At 43.3% G+C, this 16254-nt stretch overlaps 1 protein-coding gene across 9 annotated transcripts in view; it reads right to left on the reverse strand.

Annotated features, from left to right (window-relative positions):
• The window catches only part of PTPRT (protein tyrosine phosphatase receptor type T), a 450791-nt gene that overhangs the window by 107361 nt on the left and 327176 nt on the right, over nt 1–16254 (reverse strand). For all 9 annotated transcript variants that reach the window (XM_033075163.2, XM_033075164.2, XM_033075167.2 and 6 more), the window contains exons 10-11: nt 13373–13574; nt 10083–10185 (exon numbers count right to left, since the gene is read on the reverse strand). In XM_033075163.2, the coding sequence (XP_032931054.1) occupies nt 10083–10185; nt 13373–13574 (305 nt within the window). The remainder of the gene's footprint in view (nt 1–10082; nt 10186–13372; nt 13575–16254) is intronic.

Raw genomic sequence — 16254 nt, forward strand, 5'->3', positions numbered from 1 at the left:
GTGTGTATATGTGGGGTTGTTAGGTTTGGGGTTTATTTTTGGTGGTGGTTAGGTGGGGTTTTAGTAAAAAAAAGTGGCAGTGGAATGTCAAATATTCCATGGTCTTCCTGGGTTGCACAGGTTTTATCCTGACAGAACCCTGAGATGCAGTAATAATTATCCCACTGTTGCAGATATACAAACAGAGACATGGGGAATGTGATATCACAGCATCACTTGGATGTAAACAAATCCACACTTTCCTGTCCCATATTCCTCCATCCACCCACCAGCCAGTATGTCCTGTCTAATTGAGTCTGGAGTATCCAGTCTGGACACATGCTACCAAATCTTTCAAATTGGGGACAAAAGGAGAAAAATGTGACTTCTGAGCATCGCTAGAGATGTGACCTGCAGTGGTAAGGGAGGAGCAGACAGTGCTGGGAAAGAGGTGTTTGGTGTTTGGTGTTGAAATTGCACCACACAAAAGATGCAACAGAACCAGTAACAACATTGTGCCATTAATGATGGTTGAAATAATAGAGCTCTGAGCAACCTGGGATAAGAGAAGGTGACCCTGCCCATGGGACAGGCTTGGCTTCAACCCAAATCATTCTGTGCTTCTATGATTCTATATGAGCACATCTGAACAGCCCTGTGTGCACCTGTGTGTGTACATACACATAAATGCTTCTACTAAAATCAGTGTTTTCAACCTCATAAGGTTCCACCCACCATGACTGAAGAGGCCATGACAACTATGGAAAGGTGTCCAAAAATCCAAAAAATTCCCATACAGCTCTAAGCAAGTCTGGCCATCACCACAGCACCTGTCCACAGCAAACAGCAACGTGGTAACAGCACAAAACCTGAGGAGCTGTCCAGAACACAACTGTGTTCATGAGCACAAAAAGGATTTGTGTACTTAAGGGCCATTTTCCCCAGCTGTATCATTTGGCCTAATAAAACATGCAGTCCATACTCACAAAATGACCATCCCCAGCCCACCAGAACACTGCTCCTGCATCTGTTGATTTGTATTTATGTCATATTACTTGTGCTTGCTTAAATGCTTTAAATTCTCTATTTAATCTTCTGGGAAGTAAAAATTAAAAAAATAAAATAAAATGTAAAGAACTGGAGGGCATTTCCAAACTCCATTCATTATCTCAACCATCTCCATAAGCCTGACCTGGCTGGCAACCCAGACTAGGCATAATAGCTGCTGCTCCCCAGTGGAACTGGCCCAGCCCCTGTCTCCAGTTCAATGCTATTTTCTGCTGGCAGATTAAAGATAATGAGTGCAGACAGATACAGTTTCCTCTGCAACAGGAGCTGATGTGAGTGGCTTTGGAGGTGTCTCTTCCCTCCTGAGCCACCTGCCATCTGTTTAATCTTAAAAAAAAAAAAAAAAAGCCAAACACAACCTCTGTTCTGTTAATGTTGCTTTGTATTAAACAGGCATTGCTGACTGAGGTCCTGTCATCCTCAGCAAGTGCTGCTTTAAGACCAGGAGGATGTTTCAAGGACAAGAAGAGCCAAAGTGGTTCTTGAACAACCTGCAGGGCAAGGAGAGACCATGGCAAACCCTTACTGGGACTGTCCAGCACCTTCTGCCATGCCCTTCATAAAAGCAGCAGCTTGAACAAGAGGATGGGGGTATTTGCATATATTCTCAGTCAAAATTAATTTGAGTTTTTCCAATGGCTCCCATCAAATTAGGTTCATTTGGATGCAGAAATAATCTAGCTGGGAATTCAAGCTTCCTCTGCCTTTTCCACAGCCACAGCTACCAGACTATGCAGGGTAAACCCACACAGAATCTGCTGTCTTTCCTAAGAGAGAATACTAGAAAACACTAGAAAAATACTTTCATTGGTGTCATGTCTGTTTGGATATTTTTTAAATTGAGAGGCTAAGAAAAACACTAGGAAAAAAGAGTGAACTTGCTCTGTTTACAACCTTCTGATAAACTTCATTACTCAACAAGGCCCATGCAGTCAGGTAACTGCTCACAACTGACACTGTGGCCAATGTGCAGTGATGATGAGCTCTCCTGGGGAAGGCTAACACAGATTTCCAGCACCTGAAGCTGCAGGAGTATCCACCAGCTCCTTTCCATCTTTTCTGGACACGTTTTGCTTTTCAGAAAGTGCAAAATTGTCATGCTTCTGATACCAGGGAGAGACCTAAAATGGTGCCTTCACTACAACATCTCCTGCCCTGGAAGGAAGGGAAATCGAGGACAGAGGGAGTGGGAAAGTCCCAAAGATAAGAACTTCTCTGCAATTCATCCACAAACACCTCCCACCCCACCACAGTGGGAATGGGATGGATTTAAACGTTAGGAGATTGTGTCTGACAATCCTGTAGTCCACCAACTCCCTCAAAACTAAGAGTATTTTTTACAAAAGAGCAAACATTATAAATAGGCTGTGTCCTTTGGCAGAAAAAAACCCTCAACCTGCATCAACATCAGCTTCTGCAGTTCCTTAGGGATCAGTCAAGGTGGGCCACAAGGGAAATCAGCATTTCCTCCTCTTTTACTGTTTGACTTTCCCACTAGAAATGCTCCACATCCTGCCTCTCTCCTCGCCTTCCCCTTTTGCATCCTGACTGCTTTGAATGACACCAGTTCCATTTCCCCTTTCTTTTGCACTGCAAGCAAATCCTTCACCATTCCTAGCTCTGCCTTTTGCTTGGAAAACCACTGTGCAAGGAAAGCTGAAATTATGGGCAGGCAGAAGAGCATCATGGCTGCAGAGGTTTATTCCTAAAAATTGTCTGGCTGCATTTATGATAATCCCTTCATTCCATCTGCATCCCACGCACTGGTGCAGCAACTCCATTTTCTAGTTCCAAGAAATTATGCATTCATTATGGAGGAAATTAACACCTCAAAGCAAACTATAATTAGGAATTCTTCACTTCAGTTTATGCTTTTTCAATTAGCCCCTCTATAATTTTAATCACGGGAGCATTAACATGTTTCCGGAATTTATATACCTGTAGTATAATTAAATCCAGAAATGCCTTAGTCTGCAACAGCAAAGCAGAGCTTGCTCATCTTCCCTTTTATTGTGTTTTTGTGTTGTTACAGGGGCACCTGCCTGTGTGAGCATCCCCTGCCACAGGCAGCAGAGAAGGAAGGGCCACTTGTGCTCTGAACTCACCCTCACTCCTGGCTGGGGAAAGCCTGGGCACTGCTCCTGAGGGTGGACAACTGCCAGGGACTCGTGCTCAGACTCAGCCCATTTCATTTTAAGTGCCTTAAGGAGCTGCTTCAATTAAGTAAATGATGCTTGATGATCCTCCAGAAGAGCCAAGGTCCTTCCTGTGGGCTGAGCAGCTGTGGCCCAGCACAGCTCATTCCATCAAAGGGTCTCATCCAGGAGCTCTACAGGCTGGGCACTACACCTCCTGCAAGTCAGAATTTCTGATCTTTGAAGTCTTTTGTGTTGGTTGTTATTACCCTTTCATTCTGGGACAACAGGGAAGGGGCACAGTGGCTCTGAGAGCTGTGGAGCAAAGAAATGTCTTGGGAAAAGAAACCCTCCAACTGGAACCATGGGTGTTTGCTCCTGTTCCCTCACTGAACAGGGTGACAGGTTGATGTGAGGAGATGGACATCAATGTGTGAATATCACCTTAAAGCCCACAATTCATTAACCTGTTGGTTGCTGGAATTGAATCTGGCAGTTTACAAAGTCAGCATAAAAGATTTATGCAAAAAAAAACTCCTTTCCCCCACTCACTATCTTCAGGTCTTCACAACACTAAAAAGTGTTAGCAAAACCTCCTTGTAGCACTAATAAAATGCTGCTTGACACCAAAGAATTGGCTCCACATGTAATTTGATTGTTAAAATATTATCATTTAAATAGACACCAATTTTATGGCTTTCCTCTCCCATTTCTGCCCACTGCTGAAGCTCCCTGTGGAATGGTCAGTCACAGCAGGTCACCCAGGCTGTGAAAATGGCCATGGTTTGCATGGCTGACAAATGGTAAAAGGCAGATTTGTTCCCTTTAGGGGACTGAATTTCAATTACATATTGTGCTGATCCAGTAGGAAAATGCATTTCCTGTACCGGATGAGAAAATTGACCCAAAATGCCCTTTAGCCTCACTTTTTGGGACTAACACCTGACTCTTCAGGGAACTAAACAAAGCCTTTAAGTCCCTATTCAACTAATTCTGCCATGTTACATAAGACTAAATATTGCTTCCTGAAACTTATGGTTGTACCTTACACACCTGTATCTCTGTTTTGCTTTTCTCCTCATATAATTAAGCAGAGCACCTCCAATATTCATAATAATTTCAAATATGTGATGCCTTTCACCCAAATTTTGACTTCCTTCTCACACATACATACACAGTTGAAGAAAATGTAGATCTGGTTTATCTCTAAGAAGAAACTTCTTCATATATCTCCAAACTCTTAGATAAATTGAAGGCAAAGTGTCAGGCAGAAACTCAGCTTGAATGATTTCAGAACAATATCCCTGAGGTATATTATAGGAGATGTTAATTAATACAAATAATTTGGCTTATAATGTCAGAAGCCTAGATTGATAATCTCATTTCTCATTAAATGCTACAAAACTAAAAGATCTAAAGTGATGACTGCTTGGCCTGTATTGGATCAATCCACTCATGTGATGCAGATATTTAAATAGGAGCTCAGAAGAAGCAAATCAGGAATTTTCTTTTCCAAGTACTAAGAACGTGCCTGTCAAGAGAATCTAACTTACTGAATTACCAAGAGCATGATCATTTCACCCTTAGCACCCTTTTTATTGTTTTGCTGCTCCTTCACTCCAGTCTTTATTTTCATATACAAGGTACCTACGTGGGAGTTTTAAGAACTAGATAGTGCCACCCTTTTCTGGCATTAATGAGTCAATTATCAGCATAAATGCCCGAGGCAGGCTCATGTGGTGCCACTAAGAAGCTGCAAAGCAGAGATGTGAGCAGCACTGCTCCCTCTATACTAATGGAGATCTACAAAGGAAAGGCACCAGCAGCAAAGCAAAACAAAAGCACCAGCAAATATTGTGAATGTATCGTTTCTCCAGCACAGAACCAAGGTCACTGGGCTTGCAAACCACTCCTTTGTAAGGCTGGGAAGAGCTGCTGTGCAGTGAAGGCAAAATCTGAATGAGCATCCAGGGAGAGGGATGCAGTAAATGCAGGCTCAGGATGAACAGATAATGCCAAAAAATCACAAAATAAAGAATTACATGGAGATTAAATTTCCAGCCTATGGCTCCAAGTTTTCTCCATTTTTGCTTTGTTGCAGACAGGCAGACAAGCTTCTGCTACTTCCATTTCTCTAACATAAGATGGAAACAATACCATGGCCCTTCCTTCCAGGAAAGTTTTACTCATTACTGCATTGTAGGAATACTTAAGTGCACAGATACATCCTACAGGATTTTTTTCTGGGAGAATAGCTTGAATATAAAACCAGAAAAAAAACATTGTTCTTAGGTGTTCTGTAAATAACACTACAGCTGTTTTCTCTTCATTTTTTACCATCACGTAGAACAAAATTTCCCTTTATTTCATGCTTGGAAGATCAAGAATCAAATAATAACACTCAAGTGTAACACAGGGCTTGGTCCATATAAATTAATTTCTCCTCCTGGCTGGTTGTTGATATGAAAATATTTATTTCACCTTTGCTCAGTCCTTCCTAATATATTTTATTTATTTGAAGTATTTTCTCTTATTCAGATTTATGTTTTTCCTTTAAGATGTACATTAATAGACTGACCCATCTGCACCTGTGTGCTGGCAGCACACAAAAGAACATCACAGATTATTTACTGACACACCTGTGAGAACTGCAGGAAGAGAGAGAGACCAAATCCATATTGCTCCAACAAAAAAGTTTTCTATTTTCTGAATCCCACCCCAAAATAATTGCAGGCTCTTCTCAAATGTCCTTCTGCAGTGTCCTACAGCTCCACCATGCAGAGCAGGGTATTGACAAGGCAATCACACCTAAGGGGAGCATTTATCTAAACTCTGAAATCCTCAGAACTAACACATGCTCTGGAAATTTGATTTTCTCCATAACAGTAGTATAGGTAGATTGACAGAACCAAGTGTGTGTTAATAAACCAGATGGACCTTTAAATATCCAACACACACAAACCAGCCTGTGGACATGTCCTGCAGATAAAACCCCTCAGAGTGTTATTTCCAAGCTGGGAGTGGGATATAAATTCTCAAATAGAGGTCTAAAGATGTCATATGTGAATAATCTATGAAGGACTGACTCAGCCCTCCTGACAATAACAGATTCAAAGGCAGAAATATCCTCAAAATCACATTGGAGGTTTTCAGGAAAGAGGAGTAAAGATTGAGAACACTTGCATTCTTCCTTCCTCTTGTGAATGTATTATAGATGAATGTCAGCCTCCAGCAAATCAATCATAGCACCATTCACAGGGTTTAGATTGATATAAGAACAGCTAAAAGTTATTTTTAAAGGGCAATGTGGAGTCAAACTCTGTAGGTTATACCACGAAAAATAGAGGCAAAAATGAAATGCCTGTGTCACAAGGGAGAGTATTTCTGCTTGCTGAGACTTCACCTTTCTTTTGGCAATAGGACAAAATAGATCAAAGAATATCTAAATTTGTATTAATCCTATTAGGTTGCATGAAAATATCCTCATTGTTATCTATAGATCATTAACAACACCGAGTTCATGATCGTTACTTTTATAAACAGCCACATTTAAATTATTTATCATGAGCACTGGGGAGCATCAAAAGTGTCTTAATGCTGAAAGTGACTTTCATTCAGATGAATGAAAATACAATTAATCTTATTTTAAATATCCTTCTGTATTGTTGTGAAGATGTTCTTGCAGCCCGTGCTCCATCTCTGTGCTCCAGCAGAATGAAATAACTCAACACATAGTTCAGGAATTGCCTTACAGTCACATCCCTACACTCTCCCACTCACCATCCCCCAAACAGAAGAGGAAACACCAGAATAATTCCTGTACATTAATTGTTTTTCATCTTCACAGTTGGGAAGGACTATAACAAAAACTGGAGAACTGCAGAGCAGAAACTGTCAGGTTGATGGGATAAGGGGTCATCCTGTTCCTGCCCAGAGAAAGCTCTGAATAGCAAAGCTTGTGTGAGAAAAATCCACTTCAGACTCCTCTCAGGAGCTGTTCAGCCCCACCTGAGGCAGGCTGGGAGATGAAGGGTCAGCATGCAAGGGGAAGGGATGCAGAAAGCCTGGTCACATCCTCCAGGGAGGCCAGGACAAGACATCCCAGCAGGAGACATTGGACAGAGCCTCTGCACATCTCACTGCTGGGCAGGGACATTGCTCAGCCCTTTGTCCCAAACCTGTGCCTGCCTCGATGCCTTCAGCAGCTGGACAGAGCATGGCATCACACTGGGAGGGAATTAATGAGAGAGATAAACTCCAGAGGTAGAACACCTAACCAGACAACAGCAAAGAGGACACCTTTGATCTCAGCTGAATGAATTAAACACAGTGAGGAGATAAAAACACCTCATTCTTGTGTGTCAGGGGTGCCACAAGCAGCTCACAATAGATCACTTGTGTTATTCTTCTGATCTCCCTCTGAGGGAATAGGGCCCACTTCTGGAAATGGTATTTTGAGAGAACTTCACAAATGGGGCAGTGTGCAGAACAGACTGAAAGAAAAGGGGAGAGGCTGGGAGAATTGAAGCTTGAAATAACGAATTATTAAGGTTAGCCTAAGAACAGTCTGGATGGTTCTACAGGGGAAGAATTCTGAGCCTGTCAGAGTTCATAAAAAGCTGAAATTCTCCCCAAGACTCCCTCCCCCTTAGTCCCCCTGCCCTTCTGCTTTTCATACACACATCTGTAAGTCAATGAAATGGACTCATTATAGAAATAATTTTATCACTTAGATGTGGCATGTAAATATTGCACTCTCTGCAAACATGTGTAATAGGCTAGGATGCAATTAAAGAAATCAGAGTGAAAATTTATAAAGAATCTCTACCAATTTTATGTACAGATGCATTTGCTGGAAAAGGCATTATTCACTGAATGCAGTTAAAGTGCAGTAAATCGACTTTGAGAAAAATCACAAGACTTTTCAATAAAAAGACAAAATAGCAACACTGCTAAGACAGCAGGTGGTAAAACGAGATACAGGAATGTTCCCCCACATAAAGAAATAAAACAAAACAAAGCTGTGTGATTTTACTGCTCTTTTCCAGCAGAAAAACATCCCTAAAGGACTCAGAAAATAGGCTCCTAAATTTGCTCATCTGGAGTACCAGAGATTGAAAGGCAAACTTTGAAATACATCACCCAGAAAAACCAGAGAAGGGATGGTGCTTAGTCTTAAAGAATGGATTTTTAATTTTTTTTTTTTGTTTGAGCTTGTCAATGGAATTTGTGGCCAAGCCATGACACAGCTGGGGGCCACCAGCTGATACAGGATATTTAATTAAATCCAGTAGTTTGCATCTGGAGCATTTTCCCCTGAATACTTAGTGGGCATCCTTCAAAAGCATCAAGAACCTGTCAGTGGGATACAGAAACCCAAGCATTATCAAAGGGAGAACTATGGTGTTTTCAAAATAACACCCATGGGAAAAACTTCAAGAGTCTCTTGTGAAAACTGGAGATAAAATCTTGAAGATCCCCCAGGGAGGTAACAAATACCTGCTGGACCCCTGTGCAAGGCAGGACCCACTGTTTTTGTAAGTGATTCCAATTGCTGCTGGCAGCAGTGAGCATGGCAGGAGGAAGGAGCAGCTGGCACTTCTGCCAGCAGCAGGGCAGGCACTGTGGCCTCAGAAGGGAAATTTGTTCATCTGTGCTGGTGCCTTGCACCAAACACAAATTCACTGAGATGGAAGAGAGTGAGGAGTGCAGAATTCCAGGGAGCAACCTGCAGGGAGTGTCCCATCCCACATCAGCATCTCACCATTCAGAGCAGGGCCAGCTCAGGGGCAGCAAGGCTCCCTGCCAGGTGCCCCCCTCTTCCCTGGGTGCCCTAAATGACCAGGGAAGGGATGGCACCCCTGAACTTGGCACTGGTGAGGTCACACCTGGAGTCTGTGTCCAGCTCTGGGCCCCTCACTGCAAGAAAGGCATGGAGGGGATGGAGAGTCAGAAATGTGAGGAGCAGCTGGAGTTGTTTAACCTGGAGAAAAGGAGGCTCAGGGGGAACCTTCTGCCTCTCCACAGCTCCCTGACAGGAGGAGGCAGCCAGGTGGGGGCTGGGCTCTGGGAACAGGGACAGGACAAGAAATGGCCCAAATCTGTACAGGGGAGGGTCAGGTTGAACATCAGAAGGAATTTCTTCACAGAAAGGGTGCTCAGGCATTGGAAGGTGATGCCCACAGAGGCAGTGGAGTCCCCATGCCTGGAGGTGCTCAAGACATCACTGCAGATGGCACTCAGTGCTCTGGGCTGGGTGATAAGGTGGTGAGTGGTCAGAGGTTGGACTTGATGGTCTTGCAGGTCTTTTCCAACCTTACAGGTTCTGTGATTCTGTAAATCCTCTACTCTGCAGCAGGATCTGCTTGTCTATGCTAGCAAAGCCTCACTAAATCAAAATTCCTTTTTTCTGGACTAGATTACAGCTTTACAGCACAGCCAGCACAGCTGGATTACAAATGTGAGAAGTGTGTTAAATGCAGAAACTGAGCAAATACCTCCACAAGCATTAAAGATAGTGCAGGCATTCCTACAATAGTTATCATGGAAGAGAGGGCAGGATGGAGACCTGGAGCCTCCTCCAGCCTCGTGTGGGGATGTTCAGTCTCCAGCTCCACATCCCGCTGTGCTCCTGCACTGCACAGGCATCTGAAGTGATGCTGAGAGGGTAATAATCCCAACAGTGCCAGCAGCAATCCTTCCTGGAGGTTAGCAGCAGGAGGCAGGGAGGCTGAAGCACTCATGAAAGGAGACTGAGAGAGGCAGAACCAAGAGCTGAGTTGGCCTTTTAGTCAGCGCCTGCTTTCGGCAGCTCCATTATCAGAGAATGAGAGAGGAGTGAGGGAAGCCTGGGGAGGAAGGAGAGGAGGGAAGTGGGAAAAGAAAAGACAAAAGACCCACCTGACAGGTGCTCCCCGGGACTGAGCAGGCTTCAGCATGACCGTGATGGTGGTGTCAGTCTCGTTGAGCGGCGAGTCCGTGTCGTACTCCGGCATGGATGGCGCTGCACAGAACAAAGCAACACGTTCACCATGCACCAGCCACTGCCCTTGGTGCTGCTGGCAACTCTGTATTGACATTGCTCAAATGAAATACCAAAATACTTCCCAGTGTTATAAACAGGATGATCAAAACTGCTTAAATATCTGTACACTCTTTTTCCATTTCAATTAAATGGGAATCGGACAATCTTCAAGCTGGATTTGAAAATCCTGTCTCGAATTTTGAAGACTTAGTAAGCCCCTGAGATGGGGTCATTCCTTCAGTGTTAAAGGTGAGGAAAGAAAACTGCATAGACATTATTAAAAACCCCAAACTATTAGGATGAGTGAATCAGTGGCAGAGCTAAGGAAAGCACTCCTGAATCTGGACTCTTTTTTCTTGTTCTGGTCAGTGGATTAGCCCTCTCACATCTTAAGAGATTTTAATGCACAGGCTTAATCTGTGTCCCCTCGATTAGCTGGAGGGTGTGCTAGAAAACACAAAAGATGAAAAGAGAGGAGCGCAAATTAGCCAGGTTATTTTTGCACCCAAACCAGGCTGTTTTACCCCGGTGTTTAAGTGCTGCTGGCTCAACAGGCACCTGCAGAGATGCCAGTGCCACCCTCGGGCAGTGCCCAGCCAAGGCACCCCCACCTCTGATGTGATCCCCCAGGCAATACAGAAACCCACTGAATAAAAACCCACTCAGCCAAACTCAAGTTTCTCCTCTGCTTTGCTATCTTCTCTTAGGACCATTCCATGAAAGTAGGACAGCTTTCCTTATTTTTCCATATTTCACTTATTGCTTCTTCCTTCCCCAGGAGCAGGCATCTGTTTGGGACAAGTTTTACTGCTGAAGACCTGAAGAGATCATGAGGTCAGAGCAGCACCAAATTTGTTCCAAAGGTGCAGGTTTTGCTGAAATAACTTTAAAGAATAAAGCAAACAGAAGAATTCACACCAATAGTTCATCTGTAGCTTACAAGGGCAAGCTGCATTGTGGGGGATCCCATATTTAATCCTCTCATAGTGATTTTCACTGTAATCCTGTTTACAATCAGGATTTTTATCTAAATGCCTGAAAACTGTCAAGAATGGGGGCTGCTATTATCAGCTCAGCTGCTGGCTCCCCTGTCAATGAGCTGGGGATACGTTCAGAGTGAATGTCAACTGCTTGAGAAGGATTTCTCTGCAATAAAGTGCTCTCCATCAAGGGGAAGCAGTGACTCAAGGAAAGGAGACACATCCCCAGGGGTCTTCCACACCAGAGATCACAGAATGGTTTGGTTGGAAGGGATCTTAAAGATCATCCATTCCACTCCTGCCATGGCAGGGACACCTTCCACTGTCCCAGGCTGCTCCAACCTGGCCTTGGGCACTGCCAGGGATCCAGGGGCAGCCACAGCTCCTCTGGGCACCCTGTGCCAGGGCCTGCCCACCCTCACAGGGAAGGATTTCTTCCTAACATCCAACCTAACCCTCCAGGTGAGCACCCCCAGCTCTCCCAGCCTGGCTCAGAGCAGAGGGCTCCAGCCCTGCAGCATCTCCATGGGCTCCTCTGGACTCACTCCAACAGCTCCATGTCCTTCCTGTGCTGACCCAGAGATGGATGCAGAGCTCCAGGTGAGGTCTCACAAGGATAGAGGAGAGGAGGAAAATCCCCTCCCTGAAGCTGCTGGCCACGATGGCACAGCAGGACTTGCTGAGCCCCTGCTCTGGCCAGAGGGGACAGTGCTAGAGTACAGCTTAGGGCACCACACAAACAAATACACTCACACCTTGCTACAGCACAGGTGTCTTCCCATGGGAAAAAAAAATACAGCCTCACAAGGACATTCCTGTCAAAGCAAAAATCCTTCTTCTCCCTAATAACCTCGAGGCTGCCTCTTAGAGCAAATTTAATGGTAATTTTCAAATTATTTGGAAAATGTATCCAAACCTTGACCATGCAATGAGATAATCTAACATCAGAGACTATCCTAATGCTTGCATGGGGTTTGTACTCACCTACTGAGAGCCAGATATTTGGAAGATGGGGAGTAAAGAAGTCAATAAAGCAAGCTCAGTATGCATATAGCTGGCACTCAGACTGCTAACACAATTTGAGCACTTATGGGAAGATAAAATGCAAAGAAACTGAATCTGAGGGGGAAAGGTCCCCAGACCATTGCTGTGGTTTTTTATTTCTCTGGTCACAAAGGGATGGAGTGCATACTGTGCTGTCCCTTCACACCAGGGCTGCAGAAGCCCCAACAGCCCCTGGAGCTGTTTGGACACTTAATGGCTTTTACTTCAAGTGGTTCAGAGCTTTAATGCTAAATGTGAATGGTTCAAACCCCGAGCAGAGGGAGGGGATGTGCTTTGCTTCCTTAAAAGTTACCCTGTCACTTACTGCTCACAACTTGCTATTATTAACTGATTTTGAAATAGGGCAGTGGAAAATCTATATTGTAGTGCAATCTCTTCTACAATAACCAGCCATAATTTCAAGCATTACCGGTGTCCTGAATGTTCCAGACGTGTATTTTGACTTTACTGAAAAAAACAGTTAAAATAGTCCACAAAATGACAGCTTTTCTCTCTGTTAGAGAAACCATTTTAGTGCTATCAACTAAATGTTAAAATCCACATATATCTGCCCAATATCACCACTACCATTCTTTTTTTTTTTTTTTTTTTTTTTTTTACAACTGACCTGTTTCCCCTCACCTTTTCTTTGCCATTGCCTCCTTACTTTAGTGCCTTTCATATTCTTGTCTGCCTCAAGCCTTTCCTCTGTTCTAACTCATAAAAACACCCAAGAAAAATGGCTTTCCTCCCTTATTTTTAGTCTCTTTGCACTATTAATTCCATTACTGCATTACATCCATTCTGGTACATCTTGAAAATAAAAACCACATTACAGAAGGAGCTTCCCCAGCCAGGTAGATAATGCTACCAATAATTACTGTAAGGGTAGTTCATTTGTGGAACTAATGATGGTTGTCATTTAAAATGCTCCACAAATACCATAGGTATTTGGGACACCCACAAATTAACTCCTGTATTTGAAACCCAAATTAACAAAGGTCTGTGGCTGTTTCCAAACTCTGCCCTGTGGAACTTGGAGAGACATTAAGCTGAGTATTTTTTATAATTTTATGCATCGGTTTTGAGTCTAAAGCGCAAAGCCCTAGAATTTATTTTTTTCCCCATCTCCAAAGCAGTACCTGAAATCTTGGTTGCAATCCTGGTGGTGATGGGTGGCCCAAAGCCCTTGACTGTGCTGGCTTTGATGGTGAATGAATAGGTGGTGCCTGGGTACAATCCCACAAAAAGGTGATGGGTTTCATTGCGCAGCTTGAAGACTTTCCCTCTCTGGCTGGACAGGTCGGCACTGGGATCCAGAGAGCCAACAGCCTTGTAGGTGATCTGCAAATGGAGAACAAGGACAGCAAGGTGATGAGGGGCCTTCTGCACCTGGCCTCTGTCTGCTCCCCCCTTTTGTCACCTCTCCAGACTGAACTGAACTGCAAACACAAGGACAGCTATTAATTCAGGGTTATTTCCGTATCTCCCGTGAGCTGTTTTGTATTAGGGCGCTGTCAAACAAACATGACAATTTTTCCAAGGCTTCACTTAGGGAAAAACTAATTTCCTCTCTCCACTAAAGCCTCAGCATGTTCTGACTTACAACAAAAGATGCAAAGAATTGCTTTATGTTCCCAAGCTCAGAACTTCTGTAGTCAAACCACAGCACGGCCAGCAGGATTTTCATGAGAATCGCCCATGCAAGCCCCCACAGCTTATGAAAACTCTCACTGCAAACATGGATACGTCTCCTTTTGGGAAATCAACTCCTCAAAAGGCAGCTGAAAACAATGGCAGCTTCTTCTGACAACAAAAGCTTTGGAAGCCTTTTCCTGTGCTACAGAGAACACGATGAAATGAAATTATATGTTTAAATGAAATAAATATCATCATGTCTTTAGACAAAAGCTTCTCTGTGGAAACCAGCCCTCATTCTGAGTCTCAGAGTGCAGATTTACACGTGGTGCAGTGTCTGGTTTACACCTGGATTAAGCCAGGAGGGTTCCAGACCTGGAGGGATGTCCTGAGTACACCTGGAGCTGGTGCCAGCACACCTGGAAACCTGCCTGAGCTCAGCACGCTCACCCACGGCAACCCTCCTGATATACAGACACTTCAAGGGAAACTCATGACTTATTTACCAGCCAATTCCTTGCCTGAGTTCCAAATTCAATCCCAAGGCAGCTCAGTTTCAACAGAGCTGTCAATATAATGTACCATGCTCTGCTGCTCTCCTAACCTTTTTTGATATTATGGGATCCTCACTTATTTGTAATGAAACACTATGAATAAATCAATGTATGTTAATACATGAGGTCTTCAATTTTTTATTAAGGTCTCCACAATAATCTAATTCCCAGGCTTTCTGAAAGAGCCTTTGAAAATCTTTAAGTTTCTTGCTGTGTGACAGGAGGAAAATGTTGCATTTTGAGGAAAAATAAATACGCAGTGTTTAAAAAGGGAGGCTTTAATAATAACAGGATAAATAACAGACCAAGACTGATGGTACTGACACCAGAGAAGGGTGAGAGCATGTGAATCCTGTTATTTGGACAGAGAAGAACAATTTAGACAGAGCTGACACCCAAGATAAGGCAGGGTGACAGAGAAGGGGCATGAATTACACCAGCAACAAGAAAGTACAGAAGCAGAACTCTTACAGGAATTATAATTAGACAGCTTGCAGGTGATTTCATTGAAAACCAGCTAATTTGTCCAGGAATTACAACTTGGCTTTAAATTTTTATTACATGCCAGATAGCTGAGAAAGTGAGAAATCTGAGCATAATGGTTCTTAAAACAAACATAAAATTAAAAACAGGAGGAAAATCTCTACACCCATTGCTTTCCCCTCAGGGGGCAGGTACCAGCATGGCATGGGACAGCATTTCCTGAGTTCTTATTGCATCAAGGTGCTTCAAGACAAGGGAATTAGGAAGAAGACCACTGGAATTAAATTGAGAAACAAATACTTAAATCAAGAGACAGAACCCTGTCCATGCCACAGCTGAAACCCAGAAAGAAAAATGCATTTAATTTAATGTTATGTAGGAATGAGCCAATTCAATCTTGTATGCTCTGTTGGCACATCAAGAGCTAGAGAAATAGAAATTCTATAAAACTACAAAGAGGAATCAGCAAAATAGGAATTGGGGGAAAAAAAAGGAACTTCCTACACCTGGGACACTGAAGAGCACATTCACAGGATGCCCAGGTCAGGCAGTGGCCTATGCAAAATCACTGGTATTTATTTTCAAGTACATTATACTGAAAGTTATAAATACCAGTGCAAGATGCACTTGTCCTTGATCTCCATCCATATAAATAAATGTATTCAGCTACCTTCAGCAGTTCTAAAATCATTACAGAAATAGTTATTTTTCCTTATTAAAAAAAACTCAAAAAAACCTATCCCCTTAAGGCAGAAAGAGCTAGAAAAGCTTTCAAGAACAAAAAACATAAATGAAGGAAAAAACAACTCACTGATTTTAAAAAACAAACCAACCAACCCAGTCTTTATTTTTCTGTTAACTATAGCAGAGAATGAGTACAAGGAACCTTAAAACAACCTGGGTCAACTCCCAAGAAGCAGGGAAGGAGGAAACAGCACTTGAGAGAATGTCCCCAATTTGATATTGTAGTGTGGGTCAGCTTTCAGAGCAACTGCTCACTCAAATCAGCATCTCCCAAGACTCTTTCCAGGATATATAAACTCCAGCAGAGAGATTTGTGCCACAGTCAAATGGGAATTTATTTTTCCTGTAGCAAAGTCTCTCCCCAGTAGATATGGACCCTGTTAAACCAGGTGGTGTGAGGACACTCAGAGGAAGCCACCCTTTTCCCCAACACAGAACATCTGACTTTAACACATGAACAGTACCTGCATGCAGCACAGAGAACAGAAACACAACAGTGCAGAGCTGTGCATGGGTCCAGTGTCACTGAGTCCAGCAGCAGAAATATTTATGGGCTGGTAAGTGCAAATGGTGCAGGCACAGCAACCAATTCCTGCTCTCATCAG

The sequence above is a fragment of the Catharus ustulatus genome, chromosome 17 (genome assembly GCF_009819885.2).
Source record: "Catharus ustulatus isolate bCatUst1 chromosome 17, bCatUst1.pri.v2, whole genome shotgun sequence".
NCBI classification, from domain to species: domain Eukaryota; kingdom Metazoa; phylum Chordata; class Aves; order Passeriformes; family Turdidae; genus Catharus; species Catharus ustulatus.